This window comes from Mobula birostris, chromosome 8 (assembly GCF_030028105.1).
Source record: "Mobula birostris isolate sMobBir1 chromosome 8, sMobBir1.hap1, whole genome shotgun sequence".
NCBI lineage: Eukaryota > Metazoa > Chordata > Chondrichthyes > Myliobatiformes > Myliobatidae > Mobula > Mobula birostris.
In genome coordinates, this window is record NC_092377.1 from 94,349,666 (window position 1) to 94,369,626 (window position 19,961).

Sequence of the window (19,961 nt, forward strand, 5' to 3'; positions counted from 1 at the left end):
TATTTGAGAAGGTCTTACATAGAGCAAGGCCACAACTGCACTGTGCAGCAAAAGCAAGAGAACCATATGCCTGATGACTATGTTCTTGCCAGTTATTGAGAGGGAGCACCGCTCCCACAGTTGCAGTTTTGCTTTAACTTGGCGTGCCTGCTGCAGCCAATTTTTATCACACACCTCAGCTCCTGTGAACGAGATTCCCTGTACCTGATGGTGAAGTGGGTGGTGGGTGGCGGAATGGTGGGGCCAGTTTCCAAAGACCATGGCCTCAATCTTCCCGCATTTTGCTCGGGACCTGAAGGCCAGTCAAACTGGTGATGATCTGATCAATCTGCAAGACTACCATAGTTCTGAGGAGAAAGTGATGTTGTCCACATACACAGAGGCATATCCCAATTTTGTTCCTTCTTAACCTCGCTGGAGCCCAGTTCTCTGCAATATCTTAAACTCAGCTGGCCCTGCCCCACACTGATCTCTTTAAAAACAGTAAGCCCAATTTTCCAAACTTCCCTTAAACTCACTGAGTTTCTTGGAAGGAAAATCTATCACACCACCATGCAAAATCTTAAAAAAAAGACTGCATTAAAACCATGCTGTGATATTATGACATAATAATTAATAATCCAAAAAATCCACCAGTCCAACACCAAAAGCATGTCAGATTGTAACAGTTTTATTGATTACAATTGATCACTTTAAGTGTCATCATTATCACATAATTTACATCAGTATAATTTAGAAAGACTGCATTTAATCTCCTGGTCACTGAAATTTATTTTTTGAGACAATATTAGGAGTCAATAAGACTCATTTCAGGATCATTGAAGTACAATGGATTTATCTCAGAACCTTTCCTGTAACAGGTGTAACTGCAAGACTTTTCCAGAAGCTAAAATTACTTCCCTGTAAATAACAAACCAAAATTTAATATTGTCACTTTTAATCTGTTTACAGTAACACACAACAGAGAGGTAGTGCTAAGAGAAAAGCAAAATAAAATAGAATGCATAATGCTTTAAATCTGAAGTAAAACCAACGATTGCTAGAGACAGGAGGAACTCAGCAGGCCAAAATTCCTCCAGCATTTTGTGTGTGTGTTGCTTGGATTCCCAGCATCTGCAGATTTTCTCGTCTGAGTGCTAGAAATATCAGTAGGCCAGAATGATCTGTGCAGGCAAATAAAGTTCATGTTTCAGGTTGATGACCTTTCAAGAAAAAGGTTTCAGAAAGACGTGTTGCAGTATGGGAAGTGGCTCTCAATTGTGAACTACATCTCCCAGAAAGCGCATGCCTCGATGTCACACCTGCACATGCGCTTTGGCTTCGGCGCGCCCTGATTGGTCGATTTCTAAGGCCAACCGGCGCCGTAATGTACCGTCCCGTGGCGGCTAATGATGGAAGTCGTTGGGGTTCAGTGAAGTGATTGTGTGTGCATTGACAGGGAATATTGGAACGAGAACTATGTCTAAGTACATACTGCCGCTGTCAGTCGCCGGCACGGTAATTGGCGGGATGGTCCTAGTCAAGTGAGTAGTTAATTGGGAGTCGACCTGAGCTGTTGCCTGTAACTTGGTCGTCATGAACGCGTAGTTGCTGAGAGCCCCAGTCGTTGTACCTTGTTGAATTGTAGCCTGCAAACCCCAGTAAATGTGCCCAGTCAGTGACCGAAAGCAATGGGAATTCACGTGAAAGTCGGATGGAAGTTGAAGCCTTATATGGATGGCGATTATTAGGAAAGTTGTCAAAAGAATATGTCGAGAGTAGGTTTTAAAGGTGATTTTAAATCATGAGTTGTCCGAAGCTGTTATGTCAGTCAACTTTGGTTTTGTAGATTCAGATAACAAAGTTCAAAGTAAAATCATTATCAGCATATGTATATATCGCCCTGAGATTCATTTTCTTGCAGGCATTCACAATAGAACGAAAACTACAAAGACTGATAAACAGCCAATATATAAAGAAAGACAAAATGTACAAATAAAAAAAAACTTTTAGAGTAATTGGAAGTGAGTCCATGGGTTGTGGAATCAGTTCGGTGTTGAAATGAGTGAATTTACCCATGCTGGTTCAGGAGCCTGATAGTTGAAGGGTAAAAACTGTTCCTGAACCTGGTGGTGAGGGTTCAACTGCTCCTGTACCTCCTTCCTGATGGTAGGAACGAGAAGAGAGCATAGCCTGGATTGTGGGGTCTTTGATGGAGGTTCTTCATGGATCACAATTCAGTCTGGAGGCTTGAGAACAGCACCTAGACTGACAATCCAGTGTGCTGGTGAAGAACTGCTGCAATATAAATGATGCCAGTAAAAATGATGCAATTTTTAATTGGGGCCCTTTTGCCTGCCATCCTTGACTTTCAAATAGCCCCATGGAGGTAACAATACAATGGTAATATTTGAGATCATTAAACTAGATTTCCTACTGTTGTGTCCTGTGTTCATCTCTCAATGAGTGGTACAAACCCAGATGATCAGTAATATTTCTGTTTTTGGGAGTTTGATATCTGAAAGCTAGCCACCAAATTCAAGATTTTTTTTATTATTCTTCAGTACACAAGTGTAAAGGAGAATGAAATAATTATTTCTCTGGGTCTGAGGCAGCAAAAAAAAAACAATGAGCATTAAAAAACTCAATAAATACAAAAGCAATCCCATAAAACACAATGTATAAGTAACCATTGAATGTGGGTGTATATACATTAGATTAGCTTCTATAGATAGACTAATTGTATGGACATAAAGTGACGCTAGGTGCAGGAGTATCTGAACATAAGGTGACTGGCAGGAAATGATGAAGTGACAAAGTGATTCTTGGCAAGAGGAACTCTTCCAGGTAGCAGCAGGACACGTGAAAACACAGTCGGAAAGTGACTGACAGTGTGGGGACGAGGTGTGGAGTGAAGCATAAAGTGGCAGTGCTTGGGAAGGGGATGAAGGGTGTGGAGGGACTGCGGAGAGGAGTTGCTGATGTGGATATCGTGGTGATGGGATGGGAAGGTTTCTAGCGTTATAACAATGATGCTCCCTCTCTACCGGGAGGAGATACTTTGAGCCAATGAAGTAGTTTAAACACATTTATTTTTATTGATGCATGTTTAAATTCAGAAAAATTCATTCTTAACACACATTTAACACTCACTGAGGATTTCTACTTTATAAAAGATTTACAAAGTACAAAGAATTTCCAAACATAAGTACAATTCTTAAACTAAAAGAACATGCGAACGAGTTGCAGATGAAGAAGTCGTCCATTGCAGTAACTGAAGGTTGAGAAATGAATTCTGTTTCTTCTTTCTGTAACCCCAGTTTTCTCTTATTCTCTTTGTCACTCCTAACAACCCCCTCCCCCTGCCTTTCTGATATTTATACTATTTTTCTACTTTATGACATCCTCTGTATGTGATGTCTTCCAGGTAACTTGCTGGGACAAAGTAACTTACACAGATGGTCCTAGAAGGTTTTGGTAGCTCAGATCCCAGTCACCCACAATTAATGCTGTCCTGTTACACAAACCTCCCAAACTGTAACTGTGTTTGATGTGGTGAGTTATCTAACCCCACTGTATTGTGTGTGGCTAGTGGAGACAAGTCTCCTGGTCACTTTACTTTACAAAGCTGCATCTCCAACTTCAAACTGATTGCTGCTTGCAATTTACATTAATACCTGGTGATTATTTCTTGTTTACAACAAAAGACTGTGCAAACAATATTTGTTAAAAGTTTAACTTTATCACCAGCAACTCACCCTTTGGCCATGTAGCCGAAAGCTGACTTAAGCAATCAACCTCTTGGGCCCTGGAAAGTGAATATCCATCACAAATCCTATAAAGCATGTCTTGTTAGAATTTGCTTGATCTAGATGAGCCTGACCACAGATTGAAATTGTAACAGTTATTTAGAGCAACAGTTCTTTTCTGAGAACTTCCTTTAAAGTGCTATTAGTCAGTTTAATTCAGTATGTTTAATAACCATTCTTTAATCTTGCTTTCACTTCAAATTGAGCAGTTTGGATAAAGTAATAAGCACAAAAGATTCATTAGATGCTAGAAATCCAGAGTAATATACACAAAATACTCAGCAGTTAAGGCAGCATCTATGAAATGAATAAACAGTTGACGTTTCAGGCCGAGACCCTTCATCAGGACTGGAAAGGATGCCAGTAATTTGGGAATGTGTTATTTATGCTATTCGTTGTCTTTCTAGTCTTTCAGGCAACTTCCATTTATAAAGTTGGAATGCTTCTAGCATTATTGCATATATTTACAGTTTGCTAACTTGTGCTTGTTTTCAGTGTGTTTGTTGTATAGCTATCAGGAGCTGTTGGCCTAGTGTCACATGAAATTATAGGTACAGAATGAGAGAATTGATTACATAGAAACATAGAAAACCTACAGCACAATACAGGCTCTTCAGCCCACAAAGCTGTGCTGAACACGTGCCTACCTTAGAACTACCTAGGCTTTACCCATAGCCCTCTATTTTTCTAAGCTCCATGTAGCCATCCAGGAGTCTCTTAAAAGACCCTGTCGTTTCCGCCTCCACCACCGCCACCAGCAGCCCATTCCACGCACTCAGCACTCTCTCTGAGTTTCTAAAAAAAAAACAACTTACCCCGACATCTCCCCTGTACCTACTTCCAAGCACCTTAAAACTATGCCTTCTCCTGCTAGCCATCTCAGCCCTGGCAAAAAGCCTCTGACTATCCACAGGATCAATGCCTCTCATTATCTTGTACACCTCTATCAAGTCACCTCTCATCCTCTGTCGCTCCAAGGAGAAAAGGCTGAGTTCACTCAACCTATTCTCATAAGGCATGCTCCCCAATCCAGACAACATACTTGTAAATCTCATCTGCACCCTTTCTATGGTTTCCACGTCCTTCCTATAGTGAGATGACCAGAATTGAGCACAGTACTCCAAGTGGGGTCTGACCAGGGTCCTATATAGCTGCAACATTACCTCTCGGCTCTTAAACTCAATCCCATGACTGATGAAGGCCAATGCACCGTATGCCTTCTTAACTACAGATTCAACCTGCGTAGCAGCTTTGAGTGTCCAATGGACTCAGATCCCAAGATCCCTCTGATCTTCCACACTGCCAAGAGTCTTACCATTAATGCTATATTCTGCCATCATATTTGACCAAAATGAACCACCTCACACTTATCTGGTTGAACTCCATCTGCCACTTCTCAGCCCAGTTTTGCATCCTATCGATGTCCTGCTGTAACCTCTGACAGCCCTCCACACTATCCACAACACCCCCAACCTTTGTGCCATCAGCAACTTTACTAACCCATCTCTCCACTTCCTCATCCAGGTTATTTATAAAAATCACGAAGAGTAGGGGTCCCAGAACAGATCCCTGAGGCACACCACTGGTCACCAACCTCCACGCAGAATATGACCCGTCTACAACCACTCTTTGCCTTCTGTGGGTAAGCCAGTTCTGGACCCACAAAGCAATGTCCCCTTAGATCCCATGCCTCCCTACTTTCTCATGGGGTACCTTATCAAACGCCTTGCTGAAATCCATATACACTACATCTACTGCTCTATCTTCATCAATGTGCTTAGTCACATCCTCAAAATTATTTAAATTAAGGACCTTTCATTAGAAATGATAAAATTAGAAATTTAACAGGTTTTAAGCACTGCTTAGAGCTTTCCAATCTATTTCCTTTTAGTGAAGAACTTTACCAATGGAGTCAAACAAGTTGCTTTTCCTCTTTCCCCTCTTTTCCATGGGATCAATGGTGGCTTGCCCTCTTGTTTTGTGGGTGCTGTGGGTTACAATGTCAATGTGGAAAGGGCAGAATTCCATAGAAGGGGCAGGGTTGTCTAAAAGGGTCAGTGGGTTGGGCAGTTGGATGGTGAGGTGGTGTGCTCTTTTTTTCTGTCTAAGCAGGACTTCTGTGTGTCTGGCCTTGAAGCTCTTAATACAATCCCAAAATGCTCATCCTCTATTTGGGATGGTCATTTGCCCAGTTTTCCCAATGATTTGTGGGGACACTGTATATTATTAAAGAGGCTTCCCCTGTCTGCCTCATAATCCATTTCAGTGGCAGAACTTGAAACAGAATGTCTGTTTTGGAAGTCTGGTGTCAGGTGTGCACACAGTGTGGTTAGCCCAACAGCTCACACTGAGTATAATTAGGGCCTCAGCACAGGGGTCGTTGGTCTGGATGAAGACACTGATATTGGTTCATGTTTTCCAGGGTCTCGCCATGAACCTTTATTGTCTGAGGGCAGTGTTGTGCATCAGGTTAGCAAATGACCTGTGCCTTGTGAGTGTTGAATGTAATACCCATCCTCTTGGGTGCTTTAAGTGAACAAGCCAACAATGTCTGGGTACATGCAAATGTAAGCATTATCTGCTTACTGCAGCTCAGCTCTGCTGCTGATATTTGAGTATCCTTGGTTCTGGAACAATCTCCCATTACTTTGAAGATTCCCTGAGAAAATGAATCTCAGGGTAACATATATGTACTTTGATAATAAATTTACTTTGAAGATTATCTTCACTATGAGGAAGTTTGTTGGAGGTAAGATGTAACAAGGTAGCAAGAAAGGTGCTGGGGCAATGATGCAGGGTTGTTTGACATCTGTGGTCACTGAGACATGGCTGTTGTAGATCTACTGATTAGGAACATGGCTTCTATGACATTATGTTATGGAAGTGATGACAAATTTCAGTTGGCTGCTGAATTTGAAGGGGGTTTTCTACAGTCGCTCCTGATTGAGCCAAAGGCCAGGTATAATGGTTGGTGTTGCTACCTGCATTTCTGTTGGACTGGTAAAGTGGTGGCTTTTAGACCACACTGCAAGTCAGGGAGCAGTGCCTCAGTCATTTGGAGCAGCCTCTTGAGGAGGACCTTGGCAATGACCTTCTCCATGGCAGTGTGTAGGATATCCTTCCCTCGCAGATGGTCATGGTTATGACACAGTGGTGCTAAGATAACAACCTCTCCCTCAGTGTCCAAAAAACAAAAGAGCTGATTGTGGATTATGGGAGGAATGGAGGCAGGCTCGTACCGATCAACATCAATAGGTCTGCAGTTTACAGGGTGAGTCGTTTCAAGTTCGTCGGTATACACATCACCGATGATCTCTCCCGGACTGTACACACTGGCTTTGTGGCAAAAAAACACAACAACGTCTCTTCCACCTCAGGCGACCAAAAAAGTTTGGGGTGGGCCACCAAGTCCTCAAGACCTTCTACAGGGGCACCATTGAGAGCATACTGACTGGCTGTATCACCGCCTGGTATGGAAACTGCACCAACCTTGATCACTGGGCACTGCAGAGAGTGGTATGGACAGCCCAGCACATCTGTGAATGTGTACTTCCCTCCATTGAGGACATTTATAGCAGCAGGTGCAGAAAGAAGGCCTGGAAGATCATCGGGGCACCCATCACCCCAACCATAAACCATTGTTTCAGCTACTTCCATCTGGTAAATGGTACCACAGCATTAAAGCCAGGACCAACAGGCTATGGGACAGCTTCTTTCTACAACCCATTAGACTTTTAAATTTCCATGTCTGGAGTCATAACACAAAGACTTTTACTCTCTCACATTGTGGGATGAATGTAAGATTTAAATAAATTCTATTCCAACTTTGATGTCCCTGATCAAATGCAGATAATGGGATTGTATATCTGTGATTGAAACAGAGGGTTACTGAGGGTTTTTTTTAATGAGCTCAAGCAGGGATTCTGTCTGCTCTCTGGACTTTATTATTTTTTTATTTGGTGTGTAGCCTTTGTGACTTCTTGTCAGTCAAGAGATGTAGCAAAATTTGACCAAATAGCTTTCTGTGGGATGGAGTTAAGGCTGTTCACTTCAGGGATAGAATTGTAACTGAGAAGGTCTCTAAGCTATAACTTTGCCTAATGAGCTCACCCCTGTTCCAGGCTCTTGGTGGGGAGGTGTCTTGAGTTTTTAGGCCATTGAGTGCCATAGCAACACTGAAGAACGTGCGTGCTGTGGCTGCCAGCAAGGTACTGAACCGCCTTGCACTGTCAATCCACCATCTGTTCTATAGGTCTCATAGAGTCTTTAGATGATACTATAATTGGTTTTAAAATCTTCTAATTATACAAGTGATTCTGAGGAATGTCAGGATTTCAGTTTCAAAGTCCAATGAAAAGGTATAATAGTGTTGGCGATTATCTAATGATTTGGAATTTGGTACATTAAAAATGGAGAAGTATATGATAAACTGGAGAAGTGAATTTGGCTTTTTTTTTTACAATTGTGTTCTATAAGCCCCAGCTACTATATTTTCTCTTTCCTCTAATAATATGATTAACAAATGTAGGAATGACTGGATAGTAACATAAAGTAAAAATGATAGAAATATAATCACTGGATCATTATTACTTATTTGCTGGTGTCATAAGGAGTTAATCATTACTTTATAGGGCACATTATAAACATTGGTTTTATCATTTTCATAGTAAATATGTTCCCAAATGTAGCCAATGTTAAATATTATAATTTAGTTGCAAAAATCTCATTGATAGCTTATCTTGGGCCCTAAGTTCACATGAACCAGGACTCATCAGGGGATCAGAGGTGGAGTAGATTATCAACTTTAAATTACTTGGCACTATCATTTCAGAAAATCTGTCATGGTCCAGTACTGCTATTGCAAAGAAGGCATGGCTGTGCCTCTGCTTGCTTAGAACTTTACAAAGATCTGGCATGTCATCTAAAGCTTTGACAAACTTCTATAGACTTGTGGTGGAGAGTACACTGACTGATTGCATCATGGCATGATATGGAAACACCAATGCATGAGCAGAAAAGCCTACTAGAAGTTGTGTATGTAGCCCAGCCCGTCATGGGTAAAACCCTCTCCACCATTGAGCACATTGCAGGAAAGCAGCATTCATCATCAAAGACCCCCACCATTTAGGCCTTGCTCTCTTCTCGCTGCTGCCATCAAGCAGGAGAGCAGGAACCTCAGGTCCCACACCACCAGATTCTGGAACAGTTATTAACCCTCAACTATCAAGCTCTTGAACTAGAGGAGGTAATCACTCATTCACTTACTCCAGCACTGAACTGATTCTACAACCAGTTTCAAGACTCAATTTCAAGGACTCTTCAACTTGTATTTTCAACATTTATTGCTTATTTGTTTATTATTAATAAATTTTGGGTTTTTTTGCAAAATTTATTGGCCTTGCACATTGTTTATCAGTGTTTTTGTGTAGTTTTTCATTGCATTGTGTTTCTTTGTATTTACTGTGAATGCCCAGAAGAAAATGAATCTCTGGGTAGTATATTGGGACATATATGTACTTTGATAATAAATTTACTTTGAACTTTGAACATGTACTCAGTGGCCAGTTCATTAGGAACACCCGTACACCTGCTTTTTAATGCAAATATCTAATCATGTGACAGCATCTCAATGCACAAAAGCATGCAGACATGGTCAAGAGGATCAGTTGTTCAGACCAAACACCAGAATGGGGAAGAAATATGATCTAAGTGACTTTGACTGTGGAATGATTGTTGGTGCCAGACGGGGTTGTTTTGAATACTGTATCTCAGAAACTGCTGATTTCCTGGGATTTTCATGCACAACAGTCGCTAGAGTTCACATAGATTGGTGTAAAAAATGTTTTTTTAAAAATCCAATGAGTGGCAATTCTGTGGACATAAACACCTTGTTAATGAGAGAGTTCAGAAGAGAATGACCAGACTGGTTCAAGCTGACAGGAAGGCAACAGTGGTGTGCAGAAAAGCATCTGTGAATGCACAACATGTTAAACCTTAAGGTGGAAGCCCTAGAGCAGCAGAACATACACTCAATGGCCACTTTATTAGGTAGAGGAGGTACCTGGTAACATGGTCACTGAGTGTATATTATAGCTGAGAACTCCTAAGGCCATGATCAGAGCAGGAAATGGAAGTAGCATTGTTGATGAATGTGGGGGAAGGGGAACCCTCTGAAAATAAATTGGAAACCCATTAATAAAGGTTAGTAAACGAAGACATGCTCTGCATTTAAACATTGTTGCACTTAACCCAGAAAGGTTTAATGTTCTTGATGGACTTTAATAGAAATGCAAAAGCTCAGTTCCCAGGCTGACTGCATTCTTGCAAGCATAAGCACAAAGAAAAGTACTTCTGCTTTCTGAAATATCCTCAGTGAGGATGGGATGTAAAATCTATGCCTAGTTTTTTTTAATATGATTGGTACTTGAAATGAAACTGAAAGCATGGTACTTGAAATGAAACTCAAAGCATGCAGTTATAAAATACTTTCTTGCTTTTTAAAAAAAAGTGTCTATTACATATTTATGAGTAAATTGACTTGTCTTGTACCATAGCAATGCACTTCAGGGAATAGCCTATCTTCTTAAAGCCTTATAATGGGATCCTTTTCTTTTACATGATGGTGAAAAATAATTATTGGCCAGTACACCAGTGCAAGCTCCTTCACTGTTTTATGAAATAATTGGAATTTTTACATCCACCAGAAAGAACAGACAGCCCTCAGTTTCATGGTTCTTCCATGAGTTTTGATGGATTTCCTTACAATATCTTCCTCAAAATCAGTAAAGCAGATTTAAGACCAAATCTCTTATTTTATTTTTTGTTAAAAATCACTCTTCTAATTATAAACACAAGAGATTCTGCAGATACTGGAAATCTAGAGTAACACACACACAATACTGGAGAAATTCAGCAGATCAGGCAGCATCAATGGAGGGGAATAAGTAGTTGACATTTCGGGCTGAGACCCTTCATCAGGACTGGAAAGGAAGGGGGACGAAGCCAGAATAGGAAAGTGGAGGAGGCCTCTTAATCTTCTAATTATGTTTTGTTTTCAGTATGAAGCATCCTCATTCATAGTTGCTTTTGAGTCCTAGCGATAAATCACCACCATTTTCTACTTTATTATTCGTCTGTGGGAAGTGACTGCCTCAGCTTTTATTGCCTTTCTTAATTGCCCGTGAGAAGATAATGGTGAGCGGCCTTTTTGGATTGGTTCAGTCCTTTAAGTGAAGGTTCATTCATTTTGTATGTAAGAATACTTGTGCTGAAGGAGTTTTGCTTCGGTTTATTTATGTCACATTAAGGAAGAACAAGAAGGAATAAATCAATAAATCAATCTCTATATCACTGCCAGAAAGAAACAGGGAGTGGAGTGGTAGTTTTTCCACACACAACATATCTCTCACTCTCAGTCCACTTGTTTAGATGGTGACACTGGCGAAGTCTGGAAGAAGACTATTAGCTCGCTGTCACTCTCAGAGTGGTTTATGGGATTAAAAAAATCAGAAAAGGTGACATTTAAAAGGCAGAAAATTAATATATTTGCAAATTGGATGTTAGATTGGGAAATATTAATTCTACAATGATTTGTATCCTCTTTCGAAAATGCTGTTATATGGGAAAATTCTAAGCGTAATTACATGGAAGACCAGGTTCAAGAATAATTACTGCTCCTCAGCCATCAGGCTCTTGAATAAAAGGGGATAACTACACTCATTTAAGGACTCTTTTATATTGCTATTTCATGCTCATCATTTATTGGTATTTATTTATATCTGAATTTGTAGAGTTTACAGTTAACAGTTCCTGATGTTTACTGTTTGCAGATTTTGTTCTATAGATTTCCAAGTATGCCCACAGAAAAAGAATCTCAGGGTTTATGTGGTGACATGTATGTACTATGATAACAAAGTTCAAAATAAAACTTATTATCCGTTTTGATATTTAACCTCTTGTATCTTGGAGCATTTCACAAACTGTGTTCAGCTTATACCTACTCCCTTTGCTTTTTACTTGTTTAAAACCTGCTGGATCTCCAGCATTTTCCAGTTCTAATAAAACATGACCTGTATTATTGACTTTAACAATGCAGAGATGCATTCGTGCTGGCTAATCAGGTTTCATTTGGAGTGTAGTGTACCATTCCAGCTGCTATAGTTCAGGATGGTAGCAATTTTCTATAGAGGTGCTTTACCAGAATAATATGAGATTGAAGAAGCTAGGGTTCCTTTCCTTTAAGTCTAAAGAGGAGACCCAGTGAAGCTGTTCCAGATTATGATCAGTTTTGATGGAGAAAATATGACAAAACTGTTTCCTCTAGTTAATTGGTTGGACTTGTTGTCTCAGGTCTACAATAATAAACAAAAGAACTGTAAAGGAAATTATTTCACACAGTTTCTATCATTAGGAATTCAATAGCTGGAAGAGCAGTAAAATCATTTCCTGTTTGAAAAAATTTATAAAGGTAATTATACAAATGTTTGAAGTAAACGAATTTCTAGATTTATACAAGGAGTATGGGGTATGAATGTAAATTAAACAGCATGGGACTGATAAATCTTGTAAAATCCACCCTGTTTTTAATTATTCAATTATCCTGCTCATTAATTTTATTTAAATAGACGTTCCATTCCCTATGGAGCTTTTCTGATCTTATTTGAGGAATATGGAAATTGAAGGTTACTGGCATGCCAAAAGAGTACATTATTATTAAAACAAAATGGCTGCTCGGGAAGCATGGAAGTAACTTGGAGAAAACATTATGCAAGTCCATTATGTCAGCATTCCAATTTTCTACATTACTTTAATTGCTTAAAGGCTTCCTCCCAAGACAATGTGGAGGCTAACCATAATAGGCCTGTAAGGGACAAAGGGTGGAAATCCAGAGTATCCAATTGATGTTCAAAAAGATAGTTTACAAATCCAAAAAGAACCATCTTAATACCCACTTAATTTTAAGCTCATGGTTCATTGCCGTCAAGTGCCTCAGGGACAGTCTGACAGCAATGCCCAGGTGGGGGGAAAAAAAAGCAATCATACTGTTCCTTTGGTTGCAACATCAGTTTTCGAAGTAATTCAGCTTACGTTTTCAGATAGGAATTCTTACATATTGAATCAATACCAATTGGGTGTTGTCTTTGAAGTTCACTGAGTTTAAGGCATGTCCTTTTCTCTGCACAAGAGAGGTCAGTTCTCCTATCATTTTCCTTCTTAAAGCATCCTTTGTGATAGGAGAATAGTGAGATCTGAAATAGAAACGCTGAGGACTTCTTAAAAAAAAAAGTTGTCTTCATTCAACAGGCTGCACCTTTTACCACTTATTTACCCAACCTAAGTCTAGGTTTCAATGAGGCATCGTTAGTCTCATTCAAGTTTATTGTAATCTGAGTGTACTTGTTATCAACTAAATGAAATAATGTACCTCTGGACCATGGTGCACCCACAAAACACATCGCACACAGAACATAAAATATTACCACCAATAAGTTTATGAAACATAGTTCAAAATGCATGTAGTGTGCAGATATGTAAACAGTATAGTAAACATCTCAATGCCCTAGTGATTAGACCTTATAGAGATCAAGCGGTAGAAACCAATCCATCATGCTAAGAAAGAAGATTTTTTAACATTCTTCCCAGTTGTAAACATCAGAAATATTCAAACACGAGGAAATCTGCAGATGCTGGAAGTCCTGGTGAAGGGTCTCGGCCCGAAACATCGACTGTACCTCTTCCTATAGATGCTGCCTGGCCTGCTGTGTTCACCAGCATCTTTTATGTGTGTTATCAGAAATATTCAAGAGCTTTGCTCTTCATTGGAGGGGGGAGGGAGAGGTTATGGCAAAGACCTTTGATTCCCTAATTACACAATCCAGTCTTGAAATAATGCAACTTTAATCTGTTGCTGCTAGCCCTACTGCTCTGCTATTATATATGCCTTGAGTTTTTAATAGATTGTCTGTTAAGTTTTTTCAGCTGAATACAAAATAGTACTCCAACTGACTGAATATGCAGCTGACCAAAATCCCTGCACTTATTGAAATCTTTGTAGCCTCCACTAGAAATGGCAGTTTTGACTTATTTCTGAAGTAATAAAAGTTAATTTTGGAGTAGATTAAATGATGTTGAGCTATTTGGTTGTAATGCAGTGTGGCTAAGATACCAGGAGAAAAAAACAAAATCATTTGCAACTCCCCCCGCCTTCTACTGCCCTACAGAGAATGCAGAATTCTTAATAAATAATATCTTTGAATCTTCTGGCTAACATTTACTGATAAGGTCATTCTCTTAGTAGTTTTCTTTATATTTCCTGTTTTGGATGATTCTACATAGACAATAGTTAAACAAAGCCTTCTCATAAAATAAAATATCTTTAGCATTCAAAGCAGGTATAACTTCAAGACAAGTAGGACAAACTAAATGAAAAAAGTCATTTCCTGAAAAACTATAAGGGTTAATCTATTGCAGTACATCAATAATCTATTTGCTTAGTTACTGCCCTCTTAATAGTTATTTTAACAATACAGAACAATACTATAAAATTATTCTCCTGATATTCTTTAAAATAAATTGCCAAGTGATTTTAAAATATTATGTTAATATTACACATAACTTAAGGGTGCTTGAATTAATTTTTTCTCCTAATATATTACTCCATACAGCACAACAACCAGACAGTTCCTTGGTTGCAGAACAAAAATAAATTGTACAACATCCAGTTGTAAAATGTTTGTCAGCTGGCTATAAGGCAAAAGAATAAGCTGTGCTTATTAAATAAGAATAGTCTTATATGAACTTTCCAAGAAAAGCAATGCCTTGTATGACAGAACGTCTGGTGCTGATTTAATGCTGTAACTAAGTCTTGCATGGACTTTGTACGTGAAAAGTGAAAATCAGTACTTCTGTACATGAATCATTCATCTTCCACGAATAAACAAAGCCTACAAGCCGTTGAAGAATTGTGAACTCTCTTTGCACTGGAGCATTTATACTTAATGATCAGTTCATAATATAATGGGAAAATTTAATCTTGACGGTTTACCTATCTAAGTTGCTAATATAGCTGCCCTTTAGTGTCAATCAATCCCTCATTGTTCAGTACACCGAGTAGCTTTCCAGGTTGTTTCAAATATGAGGAAGAATCGTCTATATTAACAGCTCTGGAGTCTCACACAGGCCAGATCAGGAAAAGATGGTAGATTTCCTTTCTATAACATATTAGTGAACTTGTTACATTTTTATAGCCATCTGATAGTTTCTCAGTAGCATTAATGATGCTGGCTTTTTAATCCTAGGTTCATTTATTTACTTGAATTTGAGTTTTTCCGCTGCTATGTAGGGATTCAAACATATCTGCAGATCAATAATCCAGGCGTTTAAGTACTAATTCAATATTTTTGCCACCAGACTGCCTTATCTCCAAGGAAAAATGCTTCTTTATCTTGCAATTAATTTGTCTGAATTTGCCTTCCTTAGGCCTTGGCCTTTTCCAGGTTGGAAAGTTTGGCACATTGCCAAAGAATGAAAAATGGAGGTGGTACTGAAAATTTGCATTTTGTAGCCTGTAGCTAATGACCCCAAGGTGTAGTTTGACATCTTGTTCTGTGAGATCAGAGATGGGCCATTGCCAAGAATGTAAAGGGCATGCTAAACAAACAAAATACCATCCAGAAGAATTCGGATGAAACGTTCTTAATCATCTCTGATAAGTGCTTCATTTTCACAAATAAGAGAACTACTTATGAACATAAAACAGTAGAGTACAGGTCATTCAGCCCAAGATGTTGTACGACCTTTTAACCTACTCAAAGTCAATCTAACTCTTCCGCTTCTCCCCCCCCCTCCACATAGCCCTCCATTTTTCTTTCATCCATGTGGTCATCTAAGAATTTCTTAAACCTTCCTAATATATCTGCCTCTATGGTAATTCACTATTACATAGCAATTTACTATTGAATGTACTTATTTTAATATATCAGTTTTTAAATTTCTATCATCAGATCTTAAATAAGTCAGTGTTGTTACCACGCACTGAAACTTGTTACAACAAACTGCCTTCATGAGTTTTGGTTTAAATTACGTCAGTAATTATTAAAAGAATCATGTGCTCCATTGAGAAAAGTTAAAACCTTTTCGAGCTAAGACATCACAAGTTAAAGGTTAACTGAAAAGTTTCCCATAGTGCCAATGAATGGTGCTACAATAAGATTTCTGTATGTTACTCTGATCAGTAAACTGCCACTGCTGTCATTCTCACTGCAATAGAACTTTGGAATCTGATTATCACATGTTACTCCATTATCTAGAATAAGTAAGCATTTTTTTAATTAAATCGGTTGTTGACAATATTTAAACATAAATCATTAATGCCAGATACTCTGACGTTTCTTTGTTCAAAAATGTGTTGAAAACTCCAAGTTCAGGCTTCACCGTTGGCAGTGGTGCAATAATATAGGGTTTTCTTCTCCCGTACCCACGATTGCCTGAGCAACAAGCTGGTCTCCAGTACTAGTTACTTACCTGTGAAACACAGGGCCACCCTGTTGTAAATTGAAAGATTTTCTGCTGCAATACATTGACAGCTAAGCCATCAGGTTGAGTGTCTGGAGAAATTCTCAGAAGGCATTTTAGGATTCCGACAATCACAGCTTTGTAAAATACTCAAAAACTATTACAATTGTACTGCTATCAAAGTGCATGTATGTCACCATATACAACCCTGAGATTCATTTTCTTGTGGGCATACTCAAGTCTATAGAATAATAACTATAATAGAATCAATGAAAGACGGCCCAACTTGGGCGTTCAACCAGAGTGCAGAGGACGACAAATTGTGCAAATACAAAAATAAGTAATAATAGATAAGCAATAAATATTGAGAACATGAGACATTTTAATTTATTCTATTTAAATACAGATATTAAATTAAAATATGAGGACCTCCATACAATAGCTATAACTAAAGAGGTAGTGTTGAGCAAATGTGAGCTTGAAGATAGTTAAGTCCTTTGGTCCTGATGGAATGCATCCCAGGCTACTGAAAGAAATGGCAGAGGTTATAGTAGAGGCTTTGGTGTTAATTTACCAAAATTCTCTGGACTTTGGGCAGGTCCCGGCATATTGGAAGATGGTAAATGTCACACCACTGTTCAAAAAAGGATGTAGGCAAAAGGCAGGTAACTGTAGGTCAGTTGGTTTAACCTCTGTAGTTGGGAAAATGCTTGAAGCTATCATTAAAGAAGAAATAGCGAGGCATCTGAAAAAAAAAATGGATCCATCAGGCATACACAGCAAAGGCAGGTCCTGTTTGACAAACTTGCTGGAAATCTTTGAGGATGTAACGAGCTCAGTGGATAGAGGGGAACAGATGGACATTATTTACTTGGATTTCCGGAAGGCATTCAATAAGGTGCCGCATAAAAGACTTATCCATACGATAAGGACGCATAGAATTGGGGGTGATGTATTAGCATAGATAGAGGATTGGTTAACTAATAGAAAGCAGAGAGTTGGGATACATGGGTGTTACTATGGTTGACAATCAGTGGTGAGTGATGTGCTGCAGGGGTCGGTGCTGGGCCCACAACTGTTCACGATATACATTACCAATCTGGAAGAGAGGACCGAGTGTAGTGTATCTAAGTTTGCTGATGACACTAAATTGAGTGGAAAAGCAAATTATGCAGAAGATACAGAGAGTCTGCAGAGAGAGATATGTATAGGTTAAGTGAGTGGGCGAAGGTCTCACAGATGGAATACAATGTTGGTAAATGAAAAGTCATCCACTTTGGAAGGAAAAATCAAAGAGCAGGTGATTATTTAAATGATTAAAAAATTGCAGCATGCTGCTGTGCAGGCAGCAGTTGATGATTTCTGGACCAAATCTCAATGAGACTAGAATTGTTTCTGGAGGTTATGGAGGAACAGCCGAGGGAATCATTGCCAGCAACACCATCAAAGCTGTGGGTAAATAGTCGCACTGCCTTGTGTGTCCCTTGGGAAAGGCAAAGGCTAAGGAGTAAACCTTATGGAAGATTCGGAGTGGACGTCTAAGGCGGATGGATGGCTTACTATGTCACTTTCCGGCAATTCCTGCAGCTGCACTTGACACCAACTGTATTGGCTCTTCCTTTCCATTAGACTCTACCAGCAAAGCTGAGGGGGGGGGGGTCTTGATGTCTGGGCAGCCCAAGACCTCCATATTCCCTCATCCAGGCCTGTGCCACTATGGAGAGGACACTCCATCAACGTCACAAGATATCGGTTATTGGTTATAAGCTCATCCAATTGGCCTAGAAAAGGAGCACCAGGGACCTCTTCTGATGGTGGGAGACACCACTGCATCTCACTGGCCAGCTATTGCCTACCTCAGATTGGGCTGCCCCCAGTCAGTAAGGCACTGTCCCGCCACTGCTTGCCTGCCTCACTGGGTGCGTGGGGCTCAGAGTTCACCTCGACAAGCAAGCTGTGAGTCCGCATCAGGTAGAAGGATTAAAACAAGGAAGACGCCAGCTCTTCGCCTCGCAAGCTGGGACATCTGCACCTTGTGTCCCGAACTGACTGACAATCTCCAACAGAACGGCAGTCATAGACTGGGAGCTCACTCGGCTGAACATTGACTTTGCCTGCCTCCAGGAGACTCATTTGGCGGATAACGGTTCCATCAGAGAGCCCAATTACACCTTCTTTTGGCTGGGTCTCCCTCATGAAGACCCAGGCAGTGTAGGGTTGGTTTTGCAGTGAAGAACTCTATCATCGCCACCATGGAACTACCAGCAGGTGGAACAGAAAGGATCCTTGCTCTCCGCTTATTGTCACTTTCCGGCCCTGTAAACCTCCTGAGCATCTGTGCTTCAACACTTGTTCTTCACCAGAGACTAAAGACTAGTTCTATCAGACTCTGGATGAGACTATCCAGAATCCCAAGCATTGAAGGATTGTACCTGCCTGGAGACTTCAGCGCTAGAGTTGGAGCTGACCACAAAGCCTGGGCTTCTTGCCTTGGCCTTCGTCAGCATGATGAACAAGAATACGCAGAGACTGCTAGAGCTGTGCATCACCAACATGTATTTTCAGTGTAAGGAACGGCACAAGGTCTCCTGGAGACATCCAAGGTCTCACCAGTGGCATCAGCCTGATCTTGCCATCACCAGGTGCAGGGACCTGAGCAGTGTTCTTGGCACTCGCAGTTACCACAGAGCAGACTGCGACACAGACCACTCCCTTGTCAGTAGAGTGGGGCTAATGCCAAAGAGACTCCATCATTCCAAGATTAAGGGCCAATCTCGCATCAACACCTGCTATACAGTGAACACTGACAGAGTACAGCAGCACACTGGGAAAAAAGGAGCAAGTGACTGAAGCCAAGAGGAAACACCCTGCTGGCTTACCCTGCACCAGCATATGTGAAGCCCTCAGAGCTGCTAGAAACAAGGCATAGCAAACTGCCTGACGATATGCAAACAACTACTGGCTGAAGTTGTGCAGCAAAATCCAATCAGCTGCCAACAGCAGGAATGCAAGAGGGATGTTTGACGGCATCAAGTCAGCAACAGGGTCTTCAGCCACCAAGACTCCCCCCATTGAAGTTGAAGAATGGAGAGTGATCATGGACCAGAGCAAGCAGCTTGAAGGTTGGGTAGAGCACTAATGAGAGCTGTATGTAACTTGGAACGTGGTGACCAATGCTGCCTTGGAGGCACTGCCTCGCTTGCCAGTCATGGAAGAGTTTGATGTGTTGCCATCTATGGAGGAGCTCAGCAAAGTCATCAACTGTCTCGCCAGTGGAAAAGCCCCAGGGGAAGATGGAATTCCCCCCCCCCCCCCAAAAGTCTTGAAGAACAGGAAGCTTGCCTTGCTGCATCATCTTCATGAGCTTCTGTGTCTTTACTGGGAGAAAGGCCACGTCCCCCAAGACATGTGAGATGCCAACATTGTCAGACTGTAGAAAAACAAGACCAGGTGATTGTAACAACTACTTAGTGTGGTGGGGAAAGTGTTTGCCTGTGTTGTCTTGGCACGACTTCAGAGCCTTGCATTCAGAGTCTACTCAGAGTCCCAGTGCAGGTTCAGAGCAGGTAGATCTGCAGTGGACATGATCTTTTCATTGCGCCAGCCGCAAGAGAAGTGTCGAGAGCGGCAGAAGCCACTGTTTCTGGCATCCACAAGCCT

The 19,961-nt window shown here is 40.5% G+C and overlaps 1 protein-coding gene across 4 annotated transcripts in view; it reads left to right on the forward strand.

The window, feature by feature from the left end:
• The first annotated feature begins 1,362 nt into the window (after positions 1–1,362).
• Positions 1,363–19,961, forward strand: part of LOC140201499 (retinol dehydrogenase 13-like) — an 82,039-nt gene continuing 63,440 nt past the window's right edge. For all 4 annotated transcript variants that reach the window (XR_011886882.1, XR_011886881.1, XR_011886883.1 and 1 more), the window contains exon 1: positions 1,363–1,523. Coding sequence is in view for 1 of the 4 variants with exons in the window: in XM_072265693.1 (XP_072121794.1) it covers positions 1,459–1,523 (65 nt within the window). In the remaining 3 variants the exon portion in view is untranslated. The remainder of the gene's footprint in view (positions 1,524–19,961) is intronic.